General features: G+C 38.0%; 1 protein-coding gene across 1 annotated transcript in view; it reads left to right on the forward strand.

Moving 5' to 3' along the window:
* LOC145980972 (uncharacterized) overlaps positions 1 to 23,206 on the forward strand; it is a 68,786-nt gene extending 45,580 nt beyond the window's left edge. The window contains exons 13-17 of the mRNA XM_083114060.1: positions 7,511 to 9,003; positions 14,559 to 14,727; positions 15,185 to 15,352; positions 17,436 to 17,578; positions 21,724 to 23,206. Coding sequence (XP_082970186.1) covers positions 7,511 to 9,003; positions 14,559 to 14,727; positions 15,185 to 15,352; positions 17,436 to 17,578; positions 21,724 to 21,820 — 2,070 coding nt within the window. The 3' untranslated portion in view covers positions 21,821 to 23,206. The remainder of the gene's footprint in view (positions 1 to 7,510; positions 9,004 to 14,558; positions 14,728 to 15,184; positions 15,353 to 17,435; positions 17,579 to 21,723) is intronic.
* Positions 23,207 to 27,488: the final 4,282 nt, after the last annotated feature.

Here is a 27,488-nt window from a genome sequence, read left to right on the forward strand (position 1 = left end):
AAGGCACAAAAATAGAACTGTTTTCCTACCTTCCTAAGAAAGTCTTTTAATTATGGCAACTGAAAGAAAAAAAAATAATTTATTTTTGTGACTATAATGCATATGGGATTTTATAGTAGATATGTATATCTGTAATTTGGGCTACTATAACCGAATAAAACAAGTTTAAGAAACAATCGTGTGCTATTTTATTCTGGAAGTTTAATAAGAGAATTAGATAGGGAAGTCGACTTGTTTAGGTCTTTCTTGTAGAGATAAGATAAGAAGCAGACCGCAACTCGGTTGATAGATAATACGCGGAGCCTGGGCTAAGAGCCTATCGCCACGGCACGAGGAAGTTGTCAGGAAGCGAGTTGCATGCATATGTTGTTTGTCTAGACAGTTGAGATCGCTCATTCCTTCTTTCTTACCTGTGTGGCGATAGCCATAGAAATATCCACTATAAACAGAGGAGGAAAAATAATTGAGAACCAGATACTGCTGTTGTTTCTCCTAAGCGAAATAACAATTATATATATATTGCCCTTTGAAATGAATTTCTCCTGAATGCGATGAAAAGTAGCAATTACTTGCCTGGTAATCAAAAGAACCATGTTCGAAACTAAACCCTTTTTATATAATATATGCGTCCACTATATTTAAATACGTTTTTAATCGGCGTCCCGATTAACCTTGGTGCATAAAATAACTTGCTTTACTGTGAAAGACCTGATCGTGGCCAGTATTGCTTTAAGCGAGAAATGTTCACACGTAGTGTTTTCTTTCCCTTCACTCGTTCCACATCATAAACATTCTTACCTCTGACATTTGTAATTGAAAATGGACCATCATATTTACGTCGTAACTTGTCGGAAAGTCCTTTTTGTTTTGCAGGCATGTAAACCATAACAAGGTCACCTACAACAAAGGATGGTTCTTGACGGTTATTGTCGTACCGATGTTTTGAGTTCTGGTGCCGTTTACTGTGCAGTTCTTTGGCGATATCACGAATGGTTCGTGCATGTTTCCGAAAATTTTCAGAGAATGAGTCTACAGGATTTGAATTCAATCCTATTTCTAGTGGAAAATTTGGTTTACGACCATACATGATTTCGTAGGGAGATAAACCTGATAATCCTTCTAGGGGACTACAGTTGTAAGCATATACTGCAAGATTCAGATAAGACACCCAGTCTTTCTGATGTTTAGCGGTATATTTACTGAGCATATTAGCAATGCTCCTATTTACGCGTTCTGCTTTTCCATTACACTGAGGGTGATAGCCGCTGGTATTCAGATGTTTTATTTTAAGTTCGTTCAAGATATTTTCCACCAAGGCAGCTTGGTAAACAGAACCACGGTCCGTAAGAATAGTGGACACTGGACCATATACTGTAAAAATTTTCTGGACAAAGAAGGTAGCGATTTTCTTTGCAGATAAGCTTCTGAGAGGTTGAGCAACTACCCAAGATGAGAGTGAATCTACAGCAAACAAAATATACTTGTAACCATTGGATGGCGTTATTGGTCCGAATACATCTGAACTCCAAGATTCACAAATATTTCCCATCGGAAGAGGGTGAAGATAACCCTGCTTCATTCCTGATGGTGCGTTTTTCTCTTGACATATCTGGCACGAGCGTACGTAATGTATTACGTCATTTCGCGATGTTCTCCAGTAATATCTTTCATTTACCTTCTGCAAACATTTAGTTTGACCTAAGTGTCCTCCGGTGTACGGTGAGTCATGCACCTCTGTTAGCACATCATGTATCATGTTATCGGGAATTACCAGAAGCTTTCTGCCTGTATTGCGCCTATATAGCACTCCGTTATCTAGTTCGTAATAACGAACAGAAAGATGGGATGGGTCGCGTTCTTTTAATTCTATTAGTGCCTTGACTTCTGGATCCTGCATCTGGCGATTTCGTATCATGGTAGCGCGGTCAGTTAACCCAAGATCAACCTGTTGATCTATAGTCTCGACTATATCCCCATGATCAATGAAATCACGTTCCTCGTCTGTTAAAGGAGCTGATGCAGTGCGAGATAGACAGTCCGGCACGCAATTAAGACGTCCTGGACGGTGTCTTATGGCGAACTTATATTCAGAGAGCCTTATGCTCCAGCGAGCCAAACGATTGGTGAGATCCTTCGCTGTTCGTAACCAACAAGCTCCTGCACTATCTACTACTGCTGTGAAGAAAGTGTCTGTCAAGTATTGACGAAAGTGAAGCACAGAGAATACAAGACAGTATACTTCTTTTTCGCAAATACTATAATTAACCTGTGGTCCCGTGAATAATCGTGAACAAAATGAAACTGGCTGGGTTATAGTTTTCTTTTCATTATTTGGATCTCGTGTCACGTGACAGAGCATTGAACCGAAGCCCATTGTTGAAGAATCGCAATGTAATTCGATTGGCAATTTGGGATCAAAATGTCGTAGCACAGGGGCGGACGACAAACGTTCTTTCAGTTTGTTAAAAGCTTCGATTTGATGTTCACCCATAAGAAATGGTACACCTTTCTTTGTAAGATCGGTAAGAGGTTTGGCAATTAATGAAAAGCCCTCTATAAACCGACGAAAAAAATTTGCACAACCAAGAAACGATCTAACCTGTTTTAGGTTCGTTGGAACTGGAATTTTCTTAATAGCTGCTACCTTTTTCGGATCGGTGGCGACTCCGTTTCTTCCTATTACATGTCCTAATATTTCTGTTTCCGCGTAAGCAAAGTGACATTTACTAGGCTTAGCTTTTAAGTTAGCTCGGTCCAGAGCGAGAAACATTTTTTCCAGTCTCTCCAAATGTTGTTCCCAAGTTTCGCTAAATACTATTATGTCATCCAGGAAGACACATAAACTGTTCCATTTAAGACCTGCAAAAACTTTATCTACACACCTTTGAAATGCTGCTGGGGCGTTCGCCAACCCAAAAGGAAGCCGAGTATACTCATATGTTCCAAGAGGGGTCACCAGGGCTGTTTTATGCCTATCTTTCTCTGCAATTTTTAACTGATGGTACGCTGAAAAGAGGTCTAACGTAGATATGTATTTTACTCCACTTATATAGTGAATGATATCTGATATAACTGGTAAACAATAGTTTGGAACCTTCATTTTCGAGTTAATCCCGCGAAAATCTACTACCATGCGACAAGAACCGTCTTTTTTCGCTACAAGGATAATAGGTGCTCCATATTCAGACTCAGATTCCTGGATAATACCTAAGGAAAGCATTTTCTTCAATTCCGACTCGATAAAATCACGTTGTTTAGGAGAAACCCTGTATGGAGTGCGTCTAACTGGAATATCATCTGTGAGCGGAATTGTAACTTCATAGGCGTTTGTGACACCAAGTTGTTCCGGCGAGGATGCAAAACAGTGCTTATATTTCTCCAGAATAGTCAGTAATTCGCGTTTTTGTTCGTCCGTGATATCAGATGAAATATCTAAGTCGGTCTCAACGTTGAATTCTTTGTCTTCGAATTTGAAAGAACTTTTCAGGTTTTCATCCTTTATTACATCCACGTGATGATGCATTTCATCCTGACGAGGGGAAGAAGGGGTCGGAGAGATTATTTCTGGCTTGCATAAAATACCAATTACATAATTCTGTGGAAAAGTGACCGGAAAATGATTCATGTTAATGATAGGGATATGAGTCGTTGTGTACGAATTTATTAACAGGCGAGGGACTAAGCAACGATACTGGTCATAGAGACCATTATTCGTTTCAAGGATGAAATCCTCATTGTTGGGAACAGCTGTAGCAAAAGTTATAGTTAATTCCGAATATTCGTACGGCTCCAATACCACCGAATGCGAAGATAAGACTTTTAGCTTGGTTGTGGCGGACGAACATTTCCTGTTTTCCTCCTTGTTCATGTGCGGAAGTTCCTCAAATAGAGTCTTATCTGCTACGTCACTGGAATATGTCATAGCAGTGCTCTTCCTACCCGAAGGGAGGTTATCGTTAATCGCGCTCGGCGCTTCTTCCGTTGTCTTTTCCTTTTGTGTTCTGGAAACGACAGTATGCAAGTTTCGGTCGCGATTAGTCTCGGAAACAAATGCGACGAATTTCTTAGGAGGCATGAAAGTGCTTGGAACCTTTATTGATGCCGTGTTTATACGTTTAGAGTCTTTTTCGGGTGACGATCGTCTAGTCGTGCTTCTGCTTTGGTCGTCTTTCCGTACTAGGGTTCGGATCTCGTTATTCACCATAGGTGTGTACCTTTCCCGAATATAAGGTACAAAGGAAGGTTGTGGTTTACGTAACACTACTCCGGACGAGTTCAAATATCTAACAAAGCAATTAAAGAAGTCTGCGCCTAAAATGATGCGATCTCGCAACGAAGAATTAGCACAAACCGCTAATGGCATATAAAACTTATGTGGTCCAACCCAAAAATAAAAGTTACATACTGGAGTGTTCCGTGATGCAACTCCTGATAACGTAGACAATGTCACTGAACCTGTTTTCCTAGCAGAAATTTTAAGATGGCGCGGTAACATACCAAAGTGTAATAGGCTACAAGTACTACCAGTGTCTATAAGTGCTGGAATATTTTTCCTAAAAATATTGACAAGTATCATCGGTCTTTTGTTGTAATTCTCGTCACCTAATGAGAAAGAAGAACAATTTTCTGCACGACACGATCGCTCTCTCAGGGGTTTTTGCTTATTTGGGCGAAGGCGACCCCTGTGGCGCATTCCCGTTATGCGTTTGGGTTTCCCGAGTTTCTTGGAAAAGGTGAAGGGGTTCGGGGCCCTCTGTTAGGATTTCGTTCGAAATTCCTATGAGTATTTCCTCTAGAATCACGGCCTTGCATTGAAAAAGATCCACGTCCTCGATTGGTGGAATATCTTTCATTTGAAGGATATGAACCCTTATTTGGACAAAAACGCGCATAGTGAAATTTTGATCCACACGAGTAGCAAGCTCGATCATTGTTCCTACTGTTATTGCCGTTATTAGCTCTACCTCGGAAGGAATTAGAAAAACCTCTACCTCTATTGGAACCTCTGTGTGTGTTTGAAACTGGAGGGTTGTTTCGTCTCTCACGGTCAGCGTTTCGAGATTCTTCCATCGTGTGTACATATCTCGTTTCACTTCCCGATCTTCCGTCAAATTCTTTCTGCTTGTCATTTGAACCTTTGACAACCTGTGCGTAAGATCGCGAAGCGATGTCTGCTTGCCGTTTTGCGCGTTCCAAAAGTCGCAAATTAGCCAACAATTCATCTAGTGTTTGTGCTTTCATTGTTACTAACCTTTCTGCGTCTTGTGCTGGCAAGCCATTACAAACAAAATTTATTTTCCCGTCATCATTCATATTAGGATCTGCTCGCTTGCACATTTTTAGCACATCGTAAAAATAATTCTCTATCGACTCGTTGGTTTGTTTCTTTCTTGCAGCTAAATCTAGATAAGCTTGTCCGACCGGTAAAAGTGGTTGAAAAGCCTTAGTCAATGCTTCTTCGACCTGTGGAAACCCTTCTAGACCTTCTAACGTGGCGCGATTCAAATCCCAGTAAGCCAACGCGCTTTTCTTTAAATACGCAGGCAGAAATGTGACCTTTTGCGGATCGGTCCAACCTAAAATGGAAGAAACTCTCTTATATGTGTTGAAAAAGTCTGTTATACTTTCTCCAGGGTCAGCGTTAAAAATATCCGGTTGGATCGACGGAACCCTAGCGTAAGAACACATAGCGGAGTTTGACGTAGGATCTGGCATTTCGAATATATCACTTTCGGTAGGTAGCGGTGTATGTATTGCTTCCTCCGAACAAGCAGGGAGAGGACACGTAACGGTGGCAGTAAGCAGGGGTTTGCGTTCACCAGTCGTCTGTTGACGTGTGAGAACCATTAAACCTACATAATTCCGGACAACGAGCAAAGCGGACACCTCAAGACAACCCAAAGCGGAACCAATACGACAGAAAGCGACGAAAAGAAGAATAACACTTTTGAACCAAAGACCGCCAACAAACCACAAGAGACAACACGGAACCTAGAATCAAAGTATCTAGACAACCAATTTTGGGATTGAGGGGGTAAATTATTTTAACTGGGATCGGCCCTCCGCTGGATAAAGCAGAGATCGCACCTCCACCAAATGTAACGCTATTGCGTGGGGTTTCTAATAACTAAGAACTTAACACTAACTCTTCAACTAAAAGGCATTGTTTCGTGTCATGACATATGTTATTTATCTTAGACTTACACTATAGTACCTAAGTACTGATTGCTAGCTTCATGGCCATATCTTGATTATAACTAATAGGCAAGTTCTAAGTGGAAAGACCACTTAGTAAAAATGGGTCTTACCCTCCAAGATAGCAGCGGCGTCAGGCAGGGCGGCCTCTCGTCGTCACACAAGTCGGCAGGACACAGACCCAGAACCTCGTTTTGCAAGAAGTATATATTCACAATACGACCTTGTCTTCGTCCTCAACCCAGCTCTTAGTGCTCCCAACCTTGTGGCTATTTTCGTAATCTGTCCATTTGGCCTTGCTGGCCCTGACGGAGGCTTTCTTGTGGTTAGAATGCCTTGAGGCCTGTCGTCAGGGCCAAGGTCTTGGCCTTGTTTATTTTTACTAAACCACCTCAACTTCCTGTTGGTCGCCTTTACGGTAACCTTGCCCTTGACTAAGAAGAAGGGGGGAGGAAGGGCCTTGTCTTTATCACACGCGTCAAGGATGAGACAAGTGTATGTGACGTAAGTCCTTACTTCCTGCTTGAGTTCTGTTTTTACACTTCCTTAGAGGCAACGCCCTTTTATGCAGCACAATGAGCTGTACGTTACAGCACAAAGGTTCTAGCTGAGGATTCCTTTGTTTGTGGTTGCTCTGTAGTGCTAATTGGTTAAATTGCAGTTCTTTATTAACATTTTTTTAGCATATTGTGATAGGTTTAAATTAGGGGTTCAACCGATACCACTTTTAACCAATATGGATATCAATGCGGTAATCTTACCAATGCTTGAATTTTGTGAAAGTTGTTGAGAACATTGATTAGTATTAATATGTAAGTAGTCCATCACAATTATACCACATCAATTTACTAGAGTTTTACTTTAAGAAGGAAAAGAAATATTAAAATTGATGTAATTTAATCACAAAAATACATTTTTCACACAATACAAGATAAATGAAAAATTTGAATTTGCCCAATTTTCAGGATAATTGATTTCTAAAATTTGGGGAATGGGTGAAAACCAGATGAAACAGGATGTAGGATACATGAAAATGATACACATATCAGAATAGTAGCTGTTCAAGATGAAGCCGACATTGAATCATTTGATGATCTTCCATTCATCCAGTTTTGATAATCTTCCTTTAAAATAAAATAAAAAATGCTCGCATTATTTTTTTTTATGTAAGAATTTTTTTAGAAATTTTGGATTGATTGATTTTTGGTCATGGACATTTTGTTACAATTGAGTTTTTACTGAAAAATGGATCCTTGTAGTGAAAAATATTATCTTGTAAGAAAGAATGATTATGATTTGAAATATCTTTTTGTAGGTGCAAGGGATATTTATGGACAGGAAGGTTGAGAAGAAAAAGAAAGCAAAGGTAGTAAGTCAGCAGGCTGTGAAGAATGTTGCAGGAAAGAAAGCAGACGTAGGAAGCCCACAAACTGCAAGAAATGTTGCAGGAAAGAAAGCAGACATAGGAAGCCCACAACTTTCAAAGAAAGCAGACATAGGAAACCAACAACCTGCAAAGAAAGCAGACGTAGTAAGCCAACAACTTGCAAAGAAAGCAGACATAGGAAGCCAACAACCTGCAAAGGTGTCAGTTTTAGGAAACCATCAACTTGCAAAGAAAGCAGACATAGGAAGCCAACAACCTAAAAAGAAGGTAGACGTAGGAAACCAACAAATTGCAAAGAAAGCAGATGTAGGAAGCCAACAACCTGCAAAGAAAACAGACATAGGAGACCAACAACTTGCAAAGAAAGCAGACGTAGGAAGCCAACAACCTGAAAAGAAGGTAGACGTAGGAAACCAACAACTTGCAAAGAAAGCAGATGTAGGAAGCCAACAACCTGCAAAGAAAATAGACGTAGGAGACCAACAACTTGCAAAGAAAGTAGACATAGGAAACCAACAACCTGCAAAGAAAGCAGACATAGGAAACCAACAACCTGCAAAGAAAGCACACGTAGGAAACCAACAACCTGAAAAGAAGGTAGACGTAGGAAACCAACAACTTGCAAAGAAAGCAGATGTAGGAAACCAACAACTTGCAAAGAAAGCAGATGTAGGAAGCCAACAACTTCCAAAGAAAGCAGACATAGGAAACCAGCAACCTGCAAAGAAGGCAGACGTAGGAAGCCAACAACCTGCAAAGAAGGCAGACATAGGAAGCCAACAACCTGCAATGAAAGCAGATGTAGGAAGCCAACAACCTGCAAAGAAGGCAGATGTAGGAAGCCAACAACTTCCAAAGAAAGCAGACGTAGGAAGCCAACAACCTGCAAAGAAAGCAGACGTAGAAAGCCAACAACCTGCAAAGAAGGCAGATGTAGGAAGCCAACAACCTGCAAAGAATGTTGCAGGAAAGGAGGCAAACATAGGAAGTCAACGCCCTACAAAGAATGTTGCAAGGAAAAAAAGAAATGTAGGGAGCCAACAACCTGCAAGGAATGTTGCAGGAAAAGAAACAGATGCATCAAGCCAACAACCTGTGAAGAACATTGCTGTCAGGAAGGAAATTGTAGAAGTACCAGGTAGCTTGGCAAATAAAACCCGTGAACAAAATAAAAGTTCTGTAGTAGCCAAAGCAACTATGAGGAAAGGAAATTCCATAGAAACCAGAGTCAGCACTACCACATATAAACGGACAATTCTTCCATTGTATAAGAAGATCTACTTTGGTACTGATGATGAGGATATAAAAACATTTGTTCACAGATTTCTGGATCACTACTTTTGTATATTTGATTCATCAAATAGATCCTTACTGAGAGACTTCTACCATGAAAATGCTCTATTTTCAATAAGTGGTGTTAGGTAAGAAACATCTTAAATTTTATGAGGGCTTTGTTTATGTTTATTGTCTTGTGCAATGATATATATAAATTGGCACGGAATCAGGGTCTCAGTGATCTAGTCAGTAGGGCATCTGACTTCCACATGGGAGACCCAGGTTTGATTCCCAGAGTGGGTGATCTAAGATTGGAATTTTCCAGCCTTGTCCAAACATAAAGCAGCTCTGGGGCTCACCCAGCCTCAAATCAATGGGTACCTGGGGATAACCCTGGGATGGTAAGGGCAGCCAGAGCATGGTGCTGATCAAATCACCTCCAAAATGGCCTATATTAAGAATGTGTGGAGCCCTACCTAAATATGCCTTCATGGCATAATGCTATTTGAATGGGGAACTTTACCTATCAGTGTTCTCTTGATGTAGGCATATTTTTTTATCCATAACATTGCTGATAGTTTTAGTGATTTAATAAGTAGTATCTAACTTAGTGCAAATTTCTTCCATGTTATAATACAGTGGAACCCCGATTTTATGTTCCCAAATTTTACATTGTCCCGTATTATACATTCAATCTTGATGGATCCCACATAGCAAGATATTATAAAATATTGATATTGTGCAATATTAATATTATGAATAAAGGATTATTATTTGATAAGTAGAGCCCAGATTTGTATGTAATTACATATTCTATTCCTCTTTAAATACACACCTTGAACAGGATAATGTCAACAAATTATATAACTGACATGATTTTACATAAGGTTCATGTTACATATTTTTATATATTTGCCAGGATATTACATATTTGCTATTAAACTTTGCATAAAACAACATATTTTGGTAATTTTTTCTTATCTTGATCCTTTTTCCTAAATTTTCGATTTATGAAACATGAAGAAAATTTGTAGCTCATGTGATGTCATATTTTCTAATCAATGAGATGCATAGTGCTTACGGTCACCTAAAATTGACTACCAAGTCAAAGACAGGCTAAATAAAAAATGGGAACTGTTATTTATCAAAGGATGCTGGAGTTTATCCCCCCTCCCTTCTGCTTACATATTTTCATTTCGCTTTTAGGTTTAGGCAAAGCACCTAGAAACTTGGCATCTGTGGACAAGAATGCTTCTTTCCTGTACGTAGCAAGTTACGCTATGTTCCCTTATACAAAAAGTGCAAAAGTAGCTATGTATTTTATTCAATTGTTGTTTCTGTAGATGCTTCTTTACAATTTGTTTTGAAAGTTACAAAGAGCTCTGTTATATATTTACATATTCTACAATAATTTGCAATGAAAACCGTAATTAATAGTTGACAAAATTGGTTTCTTAAATATGTACATGTTGCTGTACTTTTTGAGTTTATAAATTTGATACAAGTTTAATTTGAACAACTTATGTCCTTAAAATTGTGTTGAATATGTTCAAATAAAATAAATACGGTATGTGCCAAAATATACAGTATGAGTCATTCCATGCCAAATCAACACAGATATGTGCAATTTTTAACCTGACCATCTCCGATTTTCATGAAATTTGGGGAGTTGAAACTATGCATAGAACTTAGTAACTATGAAAATTTTTAGTCTCGTGCGTCTTGTAATTGTTAAATTATTAAAGGTCAAAGTTAGCAGAAATTGCCCTTTTTGAGCCCGCTTAGCTATACTAAATGTGCTGTACCTCCGCTCCTATTTCGCCTAGGAAGCTCAAATAAAGCTTATTGTACAGGGAATTGAACAAGCTTTCCAGTGATATATAACAAGCCTACCTTTGGATAAAAATACAATTTTGTCACGTGACCTTGACTTTTGACCTTGAATATCTCAAAACATGTCATCACCAAAAATCGTGAAAAAAATATATTTGGTCCCTCATACCATACTCTAAAACATATCAAAAAATCATTCTGGGACTGCAATGGGATCAGAAGATACAAAATAATATGTGTAACTATGTGACTGATAAAAGCCCGATTACATGAACTATGAAGAGTCAAATGTCCCTTAACACCCCCTACAAAATGTGAAGGAGTTATCCTGGGTATAATTGGTCATGAAAGAAATAGGTTAGGCACAGGGAGATCCCTAGCCGTGTGTGTCAAGCGCAGATCCGGCATATTGTTGACCGCCATATTGAATTCAACGCAAATATTTCAAAGGAAAGGGGGTGATGTGATATATCAAATGAGGCTAGAATTTTACGAGAAATGAAGTGACGAAGGATTTTCCAACGTATCTGACGCCAGCAAAAAGTTATACACATATCTTTCACTTACCATATATGCACATTATAATGTTGTCAATGTTCCTGTGAGCACACTCGTTGACGTCTCTCACACTCGCATAGAACATTTGGTAATGTAGCAGGTGCAACAACATCGCAAGCAGCAACTATGCCTTCTCTCAGATGGTCAATATCACAAACTTTTAGCGCATACACCATTCTCTTTAAATGTTTCTGAAGGTAAAAGTCCTCCTAAGATGTTAGATCTGGGGAATGTGCAGGCCTTTTAATAGATCCCCGTGTGTCCATCAATCTACCTAGAAATTTACCATGAAGAAATTGCCACAATGTCCACATAGTGTGGTCACAATCTGTCCTGTTTCAAAACTCCCGAAAAGTGCCATATCCCGTAAGCAAGAGTGAAAAAACCTGTTCACTTAACAAATCCAAGAAGCCCTCACCATTTAAGGTTCCGTTGTTGAATATGGACCAACCATTTCCGTTCGCCATACATTATACCACATAATTAGCTTACCAGCAACAACCATTCGACTGAGCAAATCACAGGTATTGCATATTATTTTTATTAATTTAACGTGAACATAAAACTTTGCCTCGTCACTGAAGAATTTTTCATTCCAAAGGAAGTGTCACGTAATTGTTTGAGATACTTTTCCCAATATTCTTCACTATTCAACTATTTGGTGAATGTAGCTGATTAAAATCATATGCAATGGTGCGTATACTTCTTTCTCTCCCAAGATGTCAGCGGGATCTCGATGAGTTCCTAACACGTTAGGAGCATTCCAATGCTTTGTTTTTAACACCTCGAAAAGGAGAAAATGGTTACAAGCATGCAGTAATAAATTTTTGATGGTTAAATATATGTTGGAAAATCCTTCGTCACTTCATTTCTCGTGAAATTCTAGCCTCATTTGATATATCACATCACCCCCTTTCCTTTGAAATTTTTGCGTTGAATTCAATATGGCGGTCAACAATATGCCGGATCTGCGCTTGACACACACGGCTAGGGATCTCCCTGTGCCTAACCTATTTCTTTCAAGACCAATTATACCCAGGATAACTCCTTCACATTTTGTAGGGGGTGTTAAGGGACATTTGACTCTTCATAGTTCATGTAATCGGGCTTTTATCAGTCACATAGTTACACATATTATTTTGTATCTTCTGATCCCATTGCAGTCCCAGAATGATTTTATGATATGTTTTAGAGTATGGAATGAGGGACAAATATATTTTTTTCACGATTTTTGGTGATGACATGTTTTGAGATATTCAAGGTCAAAAGTCAAGGTCACGTGACAAAATTATATTTTTATCCAAAGGTAGGCTTGTTATATATCACTGGAAAGCTTGTTCAATTCCCTGTACAATAAGCTTTATTTAAGCTTCCTAGGCAAAATAGGGGCGGAGTTACAGCAGATTTAGTATAGCTAAGCGGGCTCAAAAAGGGCAATTTATGCTAACTTTGACCTTTAATAATTTAACAATTACAAGACGCACGAGACTAAAAATTTCCATAGTTACTAAGTTCCATGCATAGTTTCAATTCCCCAAATTTCATGAAAATCGGAGATGGTCAGGTCAAAGGCTGTGTTGATTTGGCATGGAATGACTCGTATATAAAGTAAAATAACAAATCCAAAATTGTTGACTTTTTCATTACTTTTTCTTGACCTTCCTTTTTTTTCTTAACTTTTATTTATTCGATCTCTCCTCAGGTAACGGAAATTAGCAATTAAGAAAAATAAATATTTATTTTATGAAAAAACCCAGGTAAGATGAAGACTGAAGCTGTATTTAACAGGAGAATTAGGCTTACTTTATCTATTAATGCATCCTGGACTGCATTTGGCAGACTAGCAAGGACTTACAGCCAGTATAATGCATGTGCATTTGACAATGGGTCATAGCTCCAGCTGCACATGTTCTCAGTTGTGAAAAGGAAGTTGTGTTCTACACTTGTTGTTGGAAATAGATCTCACAACGGAGGAACAAGCATTCATAATTGAGTATTATTTCCGCTCATATGGAAGTGGTCGTGAAGAGGGTTCAAGTTTGAAAAAGAATTGTAAAGTGACCCAAATACTAATGTGCAAATACGCGACGTAAATCTGCTGCTTATTTACTCAAGTACGTTACGCCTGATTGCTGAGACATACACTGCGACATATATTTTCATCCGTACACCCTTTCCTAAGATCCCAGTTCTTCCAAGCTCAAGCTCAGGTAGTCCCATACTACCTGCTTTCTACAAAGGGACTGACCTTTCAGTGGTGGTACATCACGGTTTATCGTTGTTCGCAGTAGCTGGGTCTTAGCCGAGGGAAGAGCAGGGCAATTATCTCCGCTGGTCCCTTCCAGTTCCAACGTGCTCTTACTCCCCAAATGCCTTTACGCACATGTACATGCAGAAAAGTGAAAGACCTCTTAAAGTTTTGGGCCATATGGAAATTATTTTTTAATTTGAATCTGAATTTAAAATTTTGGGTGTGTATAACATAACTGTAATGTCGTGTCATAACTAAAATATTAAAATATTCTGACCTCTGTTAAAAGCTGAGGCTGTAACACACACTCAGCACACATAAGGACAAAACACAGGACAACACGCACACAGTCCTACGAAGATTATAGTGGCCATAGGTCCAGACGCATGAGCCTCGTTCGTCTGCAAAATGCAGTCGAGGGTGTACTATGTGGAAGTGAGGTTGACAATTGGGTGTACTACCTGTACTACACCCCCGTATGAAAATTATGGGGAGCATACAAAAATTACGGTGCGTACCATCTGCAGGTCCCCAAATACTGTCGGATTTCTACTTTCCATGCAAAATTTAATGACCTCGATGTTTTTTTATGTTAATGTATGGCTGCCTTTACACTAGTAGTGTACTGTGTCAACGGAAAGGGAAGTCTGGTCGACCAGTAACTGTTTTGACAAATTGTGAATCATGCATGTGTTATCCATCAGGTGCTGCATTCACCCTTTAAAGTCTACAATTAACGGCCTTGAAACTGAATGTCAGCGATATGTCTGTTCCCCAATTGTTTTGGGAGAAATAAACTCACGGATGACAAGATGTTAGTCTTTTTATTTCAGTACTGTGTATTTTGGCGCATACTGTATCTAGCAGAATTCTTGAAATTGCTGTTACATATTTTTGATGCTTCCTATTTAACTACATATCCTTTTGATAATACATATTTTGGTACATATGTTATCAATTATTGTTACATATTTTGTACTTTCATATTAATGAAAATCTGGGGTCTACTGATAAGTTTATTTATTTACTTTTTCATTATTTATTAATTCTTTATTCCAGATTTGTGAACTTTGCAAGCAAAGTTCGAAATATACTGGAATACAATGATCCAAATCAACAAAACAAACTTCTGTACCAAAAAAATGTTGCTATAATTAATTGCCTCAGGACACTGCCCAGGACAAAGCACTTGATGGAAACACTGAATATTGACTTATTGAAGTGTACGGTAAGTTATTCTCTAGTGAGTGTAATGGAAGATCAATGTTTTTTGTGCTTACCAGGATTTGGGAATGAAAAGTTATCTGAGTGCGAACCCTGAGAAGTCTTGTTTGCATATGATGTGACCGTGGCTTAGTGGTAATCAAGATGTTCTGGTTTTGATACCCAGCAGGAGCATATAGTGATTCAGATCCCACTTTAAACTGTAGGTAAAGTTTTAACCTTCCTGTGCATAAAGTGGACTTTATAGATACAAATTCAAACTCCGTTGCAAATTGCTTATGTGCTGTTGTACCCATAATTTTAGTTTCAATCAAAAGGGAAGTTCTAATCACCGAGAGTACATTTTTTAAAAAATATTTTGCTATTTAATATATAATGTGTGTAATTATATGGACAATATGTGTTATACTTTTTGAGTAAGTACTATCGTTATTTTAATATTAATTTTCTTACTTTTTCAGAGAACTCTTATATCACTGTGTGTCAGTGGTATTTTCCGTGAACTGCAAATGAAGAATAAACCATACTACTCATTTAGTAGAGTATTTGTGATAATACCAATTGACGAAGGCTGCAGGATTGTGAATGAGGAATTGTTTGTGGGTGCCACACAAAAGAGACAACTTCGGGTAAAATATTGATCATTCATTTTTGTTGAAAAACTGTCAGTTGTCATAATTTTAATTCTTAGGAGAGATTCTAGGTTCAAATCCAGATACTTACATGGGTATTTCTCTTTTATCAATTTCATGTTATTACCATTGATCTACATCATACGAGGGCTGATCAATAAAGAGAGACTGATTTTTTTTGTACAGTTGTTTATTACTCTAGTGATTCTCCCCTGACTTCAATGCAATTGTGACAACATTTCTGCCAGTCCACAAACACATGATGTAAGCCATTCTTTGTGAGATCCGTGAGAATCTTCTCACATTTGTTCAGCACTGCTTGAGAGTCCGCAAAACGTAGTTTTGGAGTGCAGGGAACATAAAAAAAAGTCACAGCGATATAAGGTCACCATGTCTGGGATATAAGGTGGATGTGTTGATGTTGAATTTTACCAAATACATATGCCATGACGTGATTTGCCACATGAGGTAGTGCATTGTCATGATGAAGTCGCTACCAATTCCAGTGAAGTTGTGGTCGTTTCTTTGCGATGTGTCTCCTCAGTGTCACCAACACTGACGTGTAGTATTCTGCTATAACTGTAGTGTTCGAGGGAAATGTGTGCTTGTACACCATTCCCTTACAGTCAAAGAAAGTGATCATCATCACCTTACCTGCAGATGGAACAACTTTAGCCTTATCTGGTTTTGGAGACCCTGGCGATTTCCATACTGTGCTGGCTTTTTTGAGTTGTAGTGGTGCACCCAAGACTCATCTGGTGATAACTGATTCTAGAAAAACTATGCCTCCATCACTGAAGTGATGTAGCACCTCACGACATGTGTCCACTTAATTGCTGCACACTGCTCCTTACCTCCATTGTGTCATGCGAAATGCACAGTGCCAACAAGGAGTGTTGCTGCCAAACAAAGGATCTCATGGTGCTGCCATATTTGGGTATTATTTATGCACATTAGAAACATGTAACGATTCAGGGTGCTGTCAAAAAAAAAAAAATCAGTCTCACTTTTTGTTGATTAGCCCTCTTAGTAATTAACCTGGCAAGGTAGAAAAGTAACATAAAATGATGCTTTTCTCACTCACGTATGGTTATTACAAGACCTCTCGACTGTCCCGAGTGTGATACCTGATGGAAGCACCAAAAATTCGGTATTGACCCAGCATCATCTTCAGGACAAGAGGGGCGATACTTTAAAAGACGAAGTAATGGATTTCGGTCTCAAATGTCAGAAAACAGCCATGATGTGACCATGTGTTACCCAATGAAAAGCTACGTGACTAGCCCAGCTCCTCAGAACATCTGTTGCATCATGGAGTTCAGTTTAGTTATTACTAGCACATCAACATATTTATATTATTATCTTTCAGGAGATTTGTGCTCTTTTTGTCCAGGGCATCTTCCGGTCAAGAAAGTCATGAAAGTCAAGGAATAGTAAGGAAATGAACAAGTAGGTCAAGAAGTCAATGAAAAGTCAAAAAATTATACTTGTGGTCAATAATTTTGCTAGCACAATGATTGAATGATTTAGTTTATTTTACTTCACTTTTTTGCCCCTTTTGGCGAATCGCGAAGATGAGGATGAATGGTGGTAAGATATGATGGATGAAGGGACAATCTCAAATATACAGGGACAACAACACAAACCCAACTGGCTGTGAGTCTAGATGCTAAGCCTTACTAGTCTGCCAAGTGCAGTCCAGGATGCATTAATAGATAAAGTATGCCTAATTCTCCTGTTCAGTTTTCGTCTTAACTGGCTTTTTGATATGAGTTTTTCATTAAATAAATATTTAATTTTCTTAATTGCTAATTTCCGTTACCTGAGAAGAAATCGAATAAATAAAAGTTAAGAAAAACAAAAGAGAAAGGTCAAGAAAAAGTCAAGCATTTGGATTTGTTATTTTAGTAAACACCCTGTTGTCAGACATTCATTTGTAAATTAAAGATGACCACAATTAAGTATCGATTGTTACTGATTGTTTGCCATCTTATATTGGATTGGCATTCTCTTCATTATGGATATCTCTATATTTTGCAGTAAAGCTCTATTAAATTTACATCTTTTTTAATGCTTTCAGAAATTGCAAAAATTGCCCGAAGACCATACAGCATTTAAAGTAGGAGAAGGGATTGCAGAAAATAATCTGGATAACTTTACAAAATGCCTAATGATAGAAACTTTAGTACATATTACAGGATTAATCCCAGTTTGGGCTCTGAAGTAAGTGTTACTTCCATGAGGTTTTCTATATTTATACGTTGATAGGTTAAAAAGAGTATCTGGGACAATTTGCAAGTACAATAGATCTTCTTTTTTACACTTTTTTTTTTACTAAAAATAGTGGTGACATACAATCATTTCATAGCAGCTTTCCCCACCACTCATTTTCTTTTCATACAAGATTGTGTCATGTCTTGTGTTGGAAAACACTTTTTTTTTTCAATGGACCATATTAGTGGTGACATCACAGCAGACGACAGAGCACGATTTGAGTCCAAACAAAGCGGTCACGTGTTTGTCTCCTATTCAAAGCAATTTGAATTTTCCATCAGAATGATTGAGACAGCAGTTATGAAACAAAATTGTGATGTGTGTCATACATAAATGTAAAGATGAGATTTTGGAGAATATGTCTATATATAACACATGCCTTACAGAGAATAAGGCAAAGAATAACCGGAGGAAGAAAATCATGCATTTTTTTAAAAAATCTAGATATTCCAGTTCAGAGCACAGCTGAAGCCGGCCCGAAGCTCAGCCAATCTCAAATGCAGTGCATCCACGCTGCTGCTATGGATCATGGGAAACCAGCAGCCTCACGTGACTGCAGTGATGCTGTCCTTTGGCTGCCATTCCAAATCGGACATCATTACTCAATTTTCTACTACATTTATTCTTTACATTTTCATCTGTAAGGTATGTGTTATATATAGATGTATTCTCCAAAATCTCATATTTACATTGATGGATGATACACATCACAATTTTGTTTCATAACTGCTGTCACAATCATTAAAGCTACCCCTTCTGATGGAAAATTCAAATGGCTCTGAATAGGAGACAAACGCGTGACCCACTCTGTTTGGACTCAATCTTCCAGCGTGACACACTAATATGGTCCATTGAATGTGTCGTCACTGCAATCTCTTTTTGTTCTGTCCATATTCCGCGATCACACCTCGTTCACCCCAGGCAGTGACCTGACATTTTCCTGTATAATTTCCTTCTCGTCACCTTTGAGTTGCGAGACTCATGCCTGCACCGATATACATTCCACGAATGTTTTAAACAGCTCGTTGGTTAAGAATGTGACGTTTTCAAAACCAGCATTGTTATACTGCTAGGCTCATTCCTGAGTTCCTGGGAAAGGAATGAATGTCGCTGTAGGAGGGAGGGTTGTGGATTTTCTTCTTGTGCTCTTACCCTTCTGTGTGACTGCTCCCCGATGCCAACACTGCAGTGACTTGTTTTTATTGCAAATGACAGATAATTATGGACAGCAGGGCATATACAGAGATGTCAAATGAGCATATATATACATCTGTATTTGTGTATATTTTACGTCGTTTTTTCCTCCCTCCACAGATTAATCCAAACGATAAGAATGTTGTTTACATTTGTATTTATTTTGCATTCCTTGTGCAAGCTGTACACTATACGCACTGCATATATTTTATTTACACACTATAATTTTCTCTGGCATGGACACTTATAATAATAACAGTTGGACTGAAAAGTTCATAGGCTGACTCATAGATGGCGTTACTAGAATTAAATCCATGTGATTTTTACTTAGTACTAACCTTCAAAAGATACGTGTATAAATTTCACAGCTGCCGGATAATTAGTTCGTGAGAGATAGCATTGTGAGTGAAGCAGCTTTTGTTATTGTGAAAAAATGGATAAAAACAGAATTTCGTGTGTTAATAAAGCATTGCTTTTTGGCGAAAAAAAATACTGTTGAAGCCAAGGCTTGGCTTGATAAACATTATTCGGACTCTGCACCAGGAAAATCAACTGTTGAGAAGTGGTTTGCTAAATTTAAACGAGGCGAAATGAGCATCGAAGACGATGCACGCAGTGGACGCCCCAAAGAGGCTGTTACCGACGAAAACATCAAAAAAGTCCACAAAACAATTTTAAATGATCGTAAAGTGAAGTTGATCGAGATAGCTGAGACTTTAAAAATATCAAAGGAACGTGTTGGACAAATTGTGCATGAATATTTGAACATGCGAAAGCTGTGTGCAAAATGGGTGCCGCGCGTGCTCACAATCGATCAAAAGCAACAACGTTTTGATGATTCGGAGCAATGTTTAGCGATATTCAACCGTAATAAACACGAATTTTTCCGTCGATATATTACAATGGATGAAACATTGCTCCATAACTACACTCCAGAGTCCAATCGACAGTCAGCCGAGTGGACTGCACGTGATGAACCGAATCCAAAGCGTGGAAAGACGCAACAGTCGGCTGGCAAGGTTATGGCATCAGTATTCTGGGATGCGCATGGTATTATATTCATCGATTACCTCAAAAAGGGCCAGACCATCAACAGCGATTATTACATAGCGTTGTTGGAGCGTTTAAAGGATGAAATCACGAAAAAACGGCCCCATTTGAAGAAGAAAAAAGTGCTGTTTCATCAAGACAATGCACCGTGTCACAAATCAATGAAAACGATGGCAAAATTATATGAATTAGACTACGAATTGCTTCCCCATCCACCATATTCTCCAGATCTGGCCCCCAGTGACTTTTTTCTGTTTGCAGACCTTAAAAGAATGCTCGCTGGAAAGAAATTTAGCACTGATGAAGAGGTAATCGCCGAAACTGAGGCCTATTTTGAGGCTAAAGAGAAATCGTACTATAAAAATGGCATCGAAAAATTGTATGACCGCTATAATCGTTGTATCGCCCTCGAAGGCAACTATATTGAATAATAAAATCGAATTTTGTCACCGATTTTTACGGTGAATCTGCAACACTTTAGCAATTGCTTGCAACATTTCAAAAACTTATTCTTCTTCTTTTGCATCCACTGGGGATAGAAAGAAGTTGACATAAAATGTCACAGGACATTTTAAGTGATATAATGTTATATGAGAATAATTTAGGAGTATTTGATATCATTAATACTAATGTGATGTGATGAGTTTTGTGACTCAGTAACTAGCCTTTGTTATTTTACTCGAATTAAACAAGTATCGGTATCGGTTGGAATCGGTTAAGGTATTGGAATCGATATCAGCAAATTGTGGTATCTGCTCAGCCCTAGTAAGTACCTGATTGAAGTGTTTCATTACTTACGTGGCAATATTGCACAACAAACCTTGATTTCATGTTTAAGTGGCAGCTATTTCAAAATTTTGATTATTTCATGGTAATTCTTTGCAGCTGATCATTGGTGATTCATTCATCTTGAGTTTTTTTTGTTTTTTTTAACAACTGTTTTAAATTTTAAATGCATACATTTCGGAGACGGATTCTGTCTTCGTCCGCAGGGTAGTGTGATGTATTTAGTCAATCATTTGTTCAGTCCCTGGACATGTGATGTGTTTGGGAACGGTGTCTGTATGATAGAGTATAAAGTCTGTTTCCTGGGAGGAATATATTTCGATGACTGAGGCTCCACCTTGTCTAGTGGTCAAGACCTGTTTGTTGTGAGGGTGCCGGGATATTTTTGGTGACCCAGGTTCTTCCTTGTCTGGTGGTCACGTCATGGCCTGTGGAGCCTCGGCCACTGAAATATAATCCTCCCAGGCAACAGACTTTATACTCCACCATATAGACGCCATCTCCAAACACATCCAAACTGAACAAATGATTGACTAAATACATCACACTACCATGCGGATGGAGAAAGGATCAGTCTCCAAAACGTAGTATTTAAAATTTAAAACAGTGGTTAAAAGTTTAAAAAAACTCAAGATCTCCTCGTAATCTATGAATATTTTAAAGTAAAACTTGAGTACATTGATATATTTCCACTGTCATTCTTATGTTATTTAACTATTCTGAACCCTGTGAATTGCTACATTGTATTTCTAGTATTAAGAGTGACTTTTTTGATATTCATTCGTTTGGGCAGCCAAGTTTTCACTTTTGATAATGGTGTGCAATTCAACGTAAATAATATAAAGTTCCATATTCCCTCTTACCAGCATACTAAGCCATGGAGTTATTTTTGCTACCTTCTCACAAAATACGAAAATCTAAATAAAAGTTTTAACAATAATTTAAGGGTTTGACAACTGAAGATTGCTATAAAATAGAAGCCCTTTGATTTTTCCATTATTATTAATTTTTGACACTAATCATTTTGTAGTACTTATTTTTAATATGTGAAAAATAAATTCCAGGTGTCTGCAAGACAATAATTGGAATTTGATGAAAGCTGTTCAAATATTCAAGGAACTCGACAAGCAACAAAAGATCCCTAAGGAAGCATACCACTGAGAACACTTTCTTATGTATTATAAATTGTGACATGCATTTAGTGGATTCCAATGAACAATTTTCTAATTGTGTGATAACTTTTGTATATATTATACACAAATCTACTTGAAAGCATAATTGCTCATCAAATACGGACTCTAAAGTTAAAAGAATAATGTTTATAATAAAATATATAAAATTTCACTTAACCGATGTGCATGTTGTGTTAGAATATATTATTTATAATTGACAAAGATATGAAACTATAATTTGTTAATATTATTGTAGTGTTACTGACACACACATTTCACTACAAACTGGGAAATGTTTTTTCAAGTGGGTGTTTTTCACGTCATGGTTCAATTATTTCATGAAATTGTTTGTGGCATTCTTTATTGTAAAATAAATTTTCTCTGTTACTATTAATTCCTTTGTAAGATACATGATCTGTAAAAGAAATCAGAAATATTCTGCTTCGATTTTTTTCATCAAATTGTGTAATTGAATGTTATGCACAATTAACATATATATGTATGGGGTTATTGTATGCTGCAATTTGTTTTCAAGGTTTGTACTGATATGCAAACATTTCTTTATGTTGAATTGTTGCCCACAGTACAGTCCACTGACAAGTCACCTACTCCTGGCCAATACTGGATACTTCAAATAAGTATACCTTATGTGTATTTGTATTTAAGGTGAAACAACTGCATCCTAAATAGGCAACAGAAAAAATGTCGCAATTTGTTTATACAAAATTTGGAGATAGAACATTTGCATTCTCAGCAGACAATTTATTATTTTCTGTTTTTTTCTTTTCAACTTGCCGATGTATAAAATAATTCATACTTGAATCCATCTTTCACTCTATGCAAGAGGAGATTGGATGTCAGTACTGCTAACGTTTGACTTCCCCACTGCTTAAGAATAGCTAATGTGACGTGCATAAATGAACTTGCAAAATGCAACCACTTTTGTCTTCATGCCGTTGGGTACAAAAAACACTTTCATAAAAGTCTACTAATCAGAATTATACCCCTTCTATGCTCTCAAATAACTTAACAGGCACAAGATGCTGCTGTTCAAAGAATATCTCTGTTTTTATAAATAAATAATAAAAAAAAAAGTTTTCAAACCAACAAGAAATTATAATATTATATTGTGGTACAAGTTAACTTACCGTACTCGATGTGTGGTCTCAGATAGCTTGATAAGGTAGTACAAGGCTATGCACGAAAATACACACAGGCATGTGTGTGTCTGTCGGGTGTCGCTGTATGTCACCAATAAACTCAAGAATATTTTGCTAAATTCAATGCTGCGAATATTTGAGAAACAACATTGTCTATCCTATAGGGTGGTGCATATTGTATCTACCAATATAAGTTGGCAACCCTGTCGGAATGCAGGTGCGCATGCGCAAAAGTTTCCCATGCCTAGGCAGCTGCAAGTCTCGCAATTAGTCTTCCATGGAACGTTGGCTGGTTCAGACATGAATCGTGGCAGCGCATCCATCCGAATGTGTATTTTTGTTCAAGACAATTACAAGTAGCAAAACGTTGCATTAAAATAAATTTCAATTGAAACTCATAAATTATATTCTATGCATTTTATTATTTGAAACAATAATCTGTGTTATAGGACGAAGAATGCCATTAAGGGGAGAGACACTGGACCCACACCTCCAAATTTTTCGTGGCTTACAGTAAAATTTACTTTTATGTTAAAAATCCCTCAAATTATTTAATCAGAAATCTTTTCACGTAGGCCCAACTTGCATTTTTTAAATTTCATAAAGATTCACTTGTTCATGTTATATCTGGTTGAACCCTCTTGTTGCTCATATATAGAGGATGTCACCGTACAACAGCCACAAACTTTCACAGCGTGTTGATTGGATTGGATTGATTTGTTGTTTTAAGTCCACTTTATGCACAGTAAGGCTAATCGGGACTGGACCTACAGTTTAAAGTGGGATCCGAACCACTATGTGCCTCCACCGGGAATCGAACCCGGAACCCCTTGCTTACAAGGCAACGACTCTACCACTGCGCCATCGTAGAGGCCTCCACACGGCATGTGGAGGACACTAACACAAACATTGAGGTCTCATTTTGGTGCTGCAAGCCCTTGAAAAATATTTTATATCTTGTATGAATGCAACCATGTGGCACAGATTCATGGTCTACACACACAAATATATATGCTTATCCAAATTTCAACCTCCCCTCCCTCAACTCTTCAGCCTAGAGAACCATTTAAATTCAAGAGACAAGAATAAAGCACCAGGTGTTGATCAATGAGACCACTAGCCTCTTGCATAATTAGGAGTAATATCAACAAATCAGAATGATAGTAACATAGAAATTAAAGAAGACTTAATTCAGATAATGCATATGTTCCTTTCGTCTAAAGTGTAAATTGTACAAAACATCAATTCTTACATTCAGTTTTTGTATGGATGTAGTCCCTTACACTAAAAGAGGAGCAGCATAAAAGCTTCTGAATATGTTTGGAGTAAAAGGAGGTGAGTGAAGGAGAATGTGTAAAATGGAACATCACAATTACAGCTATTGAATCCATTTTTTGGTGAGTACATAATGTGATGTGGACACACACAAGAGGGACACTTGTAGGAAGACAAGGATGGAATGAAGTTGAAGCAACAGGAAGCTTTCACAGAAGTCAATCTGAAATACTGTTATGTTTCACATAGAAATATATATTAAATATTTAATAAAATAAATGTTTATAATAACCACAAACTGAAACTACAGTTCACATCAGTGACATAGAAAGTTATATATATTTCATAATTAACATTGCTGAATAATAATTTAAATTTAAAGTAGTCGATTCTATTTCATTGGTAGTCTTCAGCTTCGTGTAGATACCAGTATGGCTGAAGCAGAGATATAATCCCCCTCCCCCTTTGGCCCAGTATTCCTAAAAATTAACATCAAAGACAGTAAAAGATGGCAAAATGAGGACTGACTACGAAAAGAGTATATGCAACCCCCCATCCTCCCTTTCGATAGTCCTGCACACGCCACTAGGTTGATATCACAAATATGTACTGTGAGTATTTTACAGCATTTTTATTTTGCAGATGAACTATTGGATATTCCTTTTGTGATATTTTCTTCAGTTGTCTATAAAAGTTAAAGTGCATGTGCATTTTATGGAGACCATACATTCCGCACAAGGATTAAAAGTCGCGACGAGCAAACAGATTGAGACTATAGAATTTGTGGAAGAAAAAGAATGAATAGGTAATATGATCATAGAAAACTTCTTTGAATGTCATACTTGGTGTCCTTTTGAAGTCATTTGAGGAGTGTAGGATCCTAGGGTCGGATTTAACCTTTTGTGTCCCAAGCGTCTCGATCGAGATACCCAAATGTAACCCTCACGGTCCCAAGCATCTCGATCGAGACGCTGTGTCAAGGTTGTAGGTTTTACGTTATAACTTTTCTATTTTTGGCTAGAGTTTCGATTTTTTTTTATATATATATATATTGTTCCTAACACATGTATTTAACAGAAATGTTTCTTGCACCTTTTTTTTTTCTTCATGAAAATGAAGGGGAAAAGGGACTTCTAATTTTGCGTCTCTTTTCAAGGGAAAATTTTTGCCGACAAAGGAAGATGGGCTTTGTTGTTCTAAAGCAATGCTTTTCACTCCCGCCTGTTAACTGCATTCGAAGGAAGCTTGTTTATCAGTATCCGATGTCAAAATGAAAGTTTTCCGTGAGGGCGCAAGCAAGGAGTGGGGAAGGGGGAAGACTGGTTGTTGAATCTGCGTTGTGAGAATGGAATTTCGAAGTGTGCTGAAGGAAACCTTTGTTTTTTAGCATAAGTGTCCACAAGTCACAAGATATATATATACTATAAGAACGATTATGGAAAAAAGAATTGCCAAGAACAAGGACACATATCTAGCTTTTATAGACCTAAAAGCTGCTTTTGATTCAGTCCCTAGGCAATATGTATGGGAAGCATTGGAGGCAAAGAAAGTACCAGTAAGATTATTGAATGCAATAAAAATTGTATATAATAATCCTGTAGGAACAATTAGAGTAGATGGCAAACACTCAGGTGGACTTGACATTGAGAAAGGCATAAAACAAGGAGACAGCCTCAGTCAATCCTTTTTAACGTCTTTTTAGATGAAATTTCTAAAATATGCAAACGACGAACACACAGAACGAAAATAGGTATGTGGAGATTAAGGCCAGTATATATCCAAGCACTATTATATGCTGATGATATCGTACTGATATCAGATACACCTGAGAGACTTCAGCAAGCAGTGGAAGAATGGTATGAAGAACTTAAAAGGAAAGGCATGAAGATTAATATAGAAAAGAGTAAGATCATGCGGGTGACTAAAGAGGACAAGGAAAATGAAGCCCTGAATATAATATGTGAAGGGAAACAACTAGAGAAAGTAGAAACATATGAATACTTAGGAACTATCATAAGTAGCAGTGGGAAATTTGATCAAGAGATAATGAATAGGACAAAGAAGGCAGCATCAGCATATTATCAAATAAGTAATACTTTAGTGGGAAAAAGAGAGATCAGTATAAAAACAAAAATGCAACTCTACAACTCAATTGTAGTTCCCATCATGGGCTATGGCACAGAAAGCTTAGCACTCCAAGATAAACATCTAAGTAAATTTCAAGCAATAGAGATGAAATATCTTAGAAGAACAGTGGGGAAAACTCGAAGAGATGGAATAAGAAATGAAAGAATAAGAGAAGAGGTAAAACAAAAGAAGACAATGACTGAAGTAGTAGAGGAACGCCAGCTGAAGTGGTATGGACATGTAAATAGAATGAATGAAGATAGGAAAGCCAAGCAAGTGATGGAGATGAGGGTTGAGGGTAGAATAGAAAAGATAGGATTAAAATATGGAAAAACTAAGAACGAAATGAGAAGAATGAGTCGAGACCGGACGGAGTGGATGAGATGGACAGAACGAGGTACCCGACGCTTAACGGCATAAGGGAATGGAAGAGAAGATAGGGGGGACAAAAGATTGGAGGCGACGAATGATAAGGGAATGAAGAAAGATAAGAATGATGAAAGATAGGAGGCGACGAATGATGAGGGGCAAACAAAGATAAGAATGACAAATGAAGGGGACGATGAGAGACAGGGGCTAACAAAGATAGGGGCGACGAATGATAAGGGGGCTAACAAAGATAAGAATCACGAAAGATAGGAGGCGACGAATGATAAGGGGAGAACAAAGGTAAGAATGACGAAAGATAGGGGTGACGAGAGATAGGGGCTAACAAAGATAAGAATGACAAAAGATAGGGGTGATGAATGATAAGGGGGCAACGTGAGACAGAGGTGAACAAAGATAGAGGCGACGAATGATAAGGGGGCGAACAAAATTAAGAATGACGAAGGATGGGGCAGCGAGAGATAGGGGGCCGGGGTGAACAAAGATAGGGGCAACGAGAGACAGGGGCTAACAAAGATAAATATTAAGAAGGATGGGTGGGATGAAAGATGGCAGCTGACAAAAGATTAGAAAGAGAGGACAGATAGGAGGCGAAGTGGGGGCAAATAAAGGTAAGGTTGGCGAAGGAAGGGGGAGGGGCGACGAAAGATAAGCACAAAATGAACTTAAGAGAATCAAAGGAGTCGTGGTCCCTTCACAGAGGACCTA

The sequence above is a fragment of the Lepisma saccharinum genome, chromosome 28 (genome assembly GCF_977018435.1).
Source record: "Lepisma saccharinum chromosome 28, izLepSacc3.1, whole genome shotgun sequence".
Taxonomy (NCBI): domain Eukaryota; kingdom Metazoa; phylum Arthropoda; class Insecta; order Zygentoma; family Lepismatidae; genus Lepisma; species Lepisma saccharinum.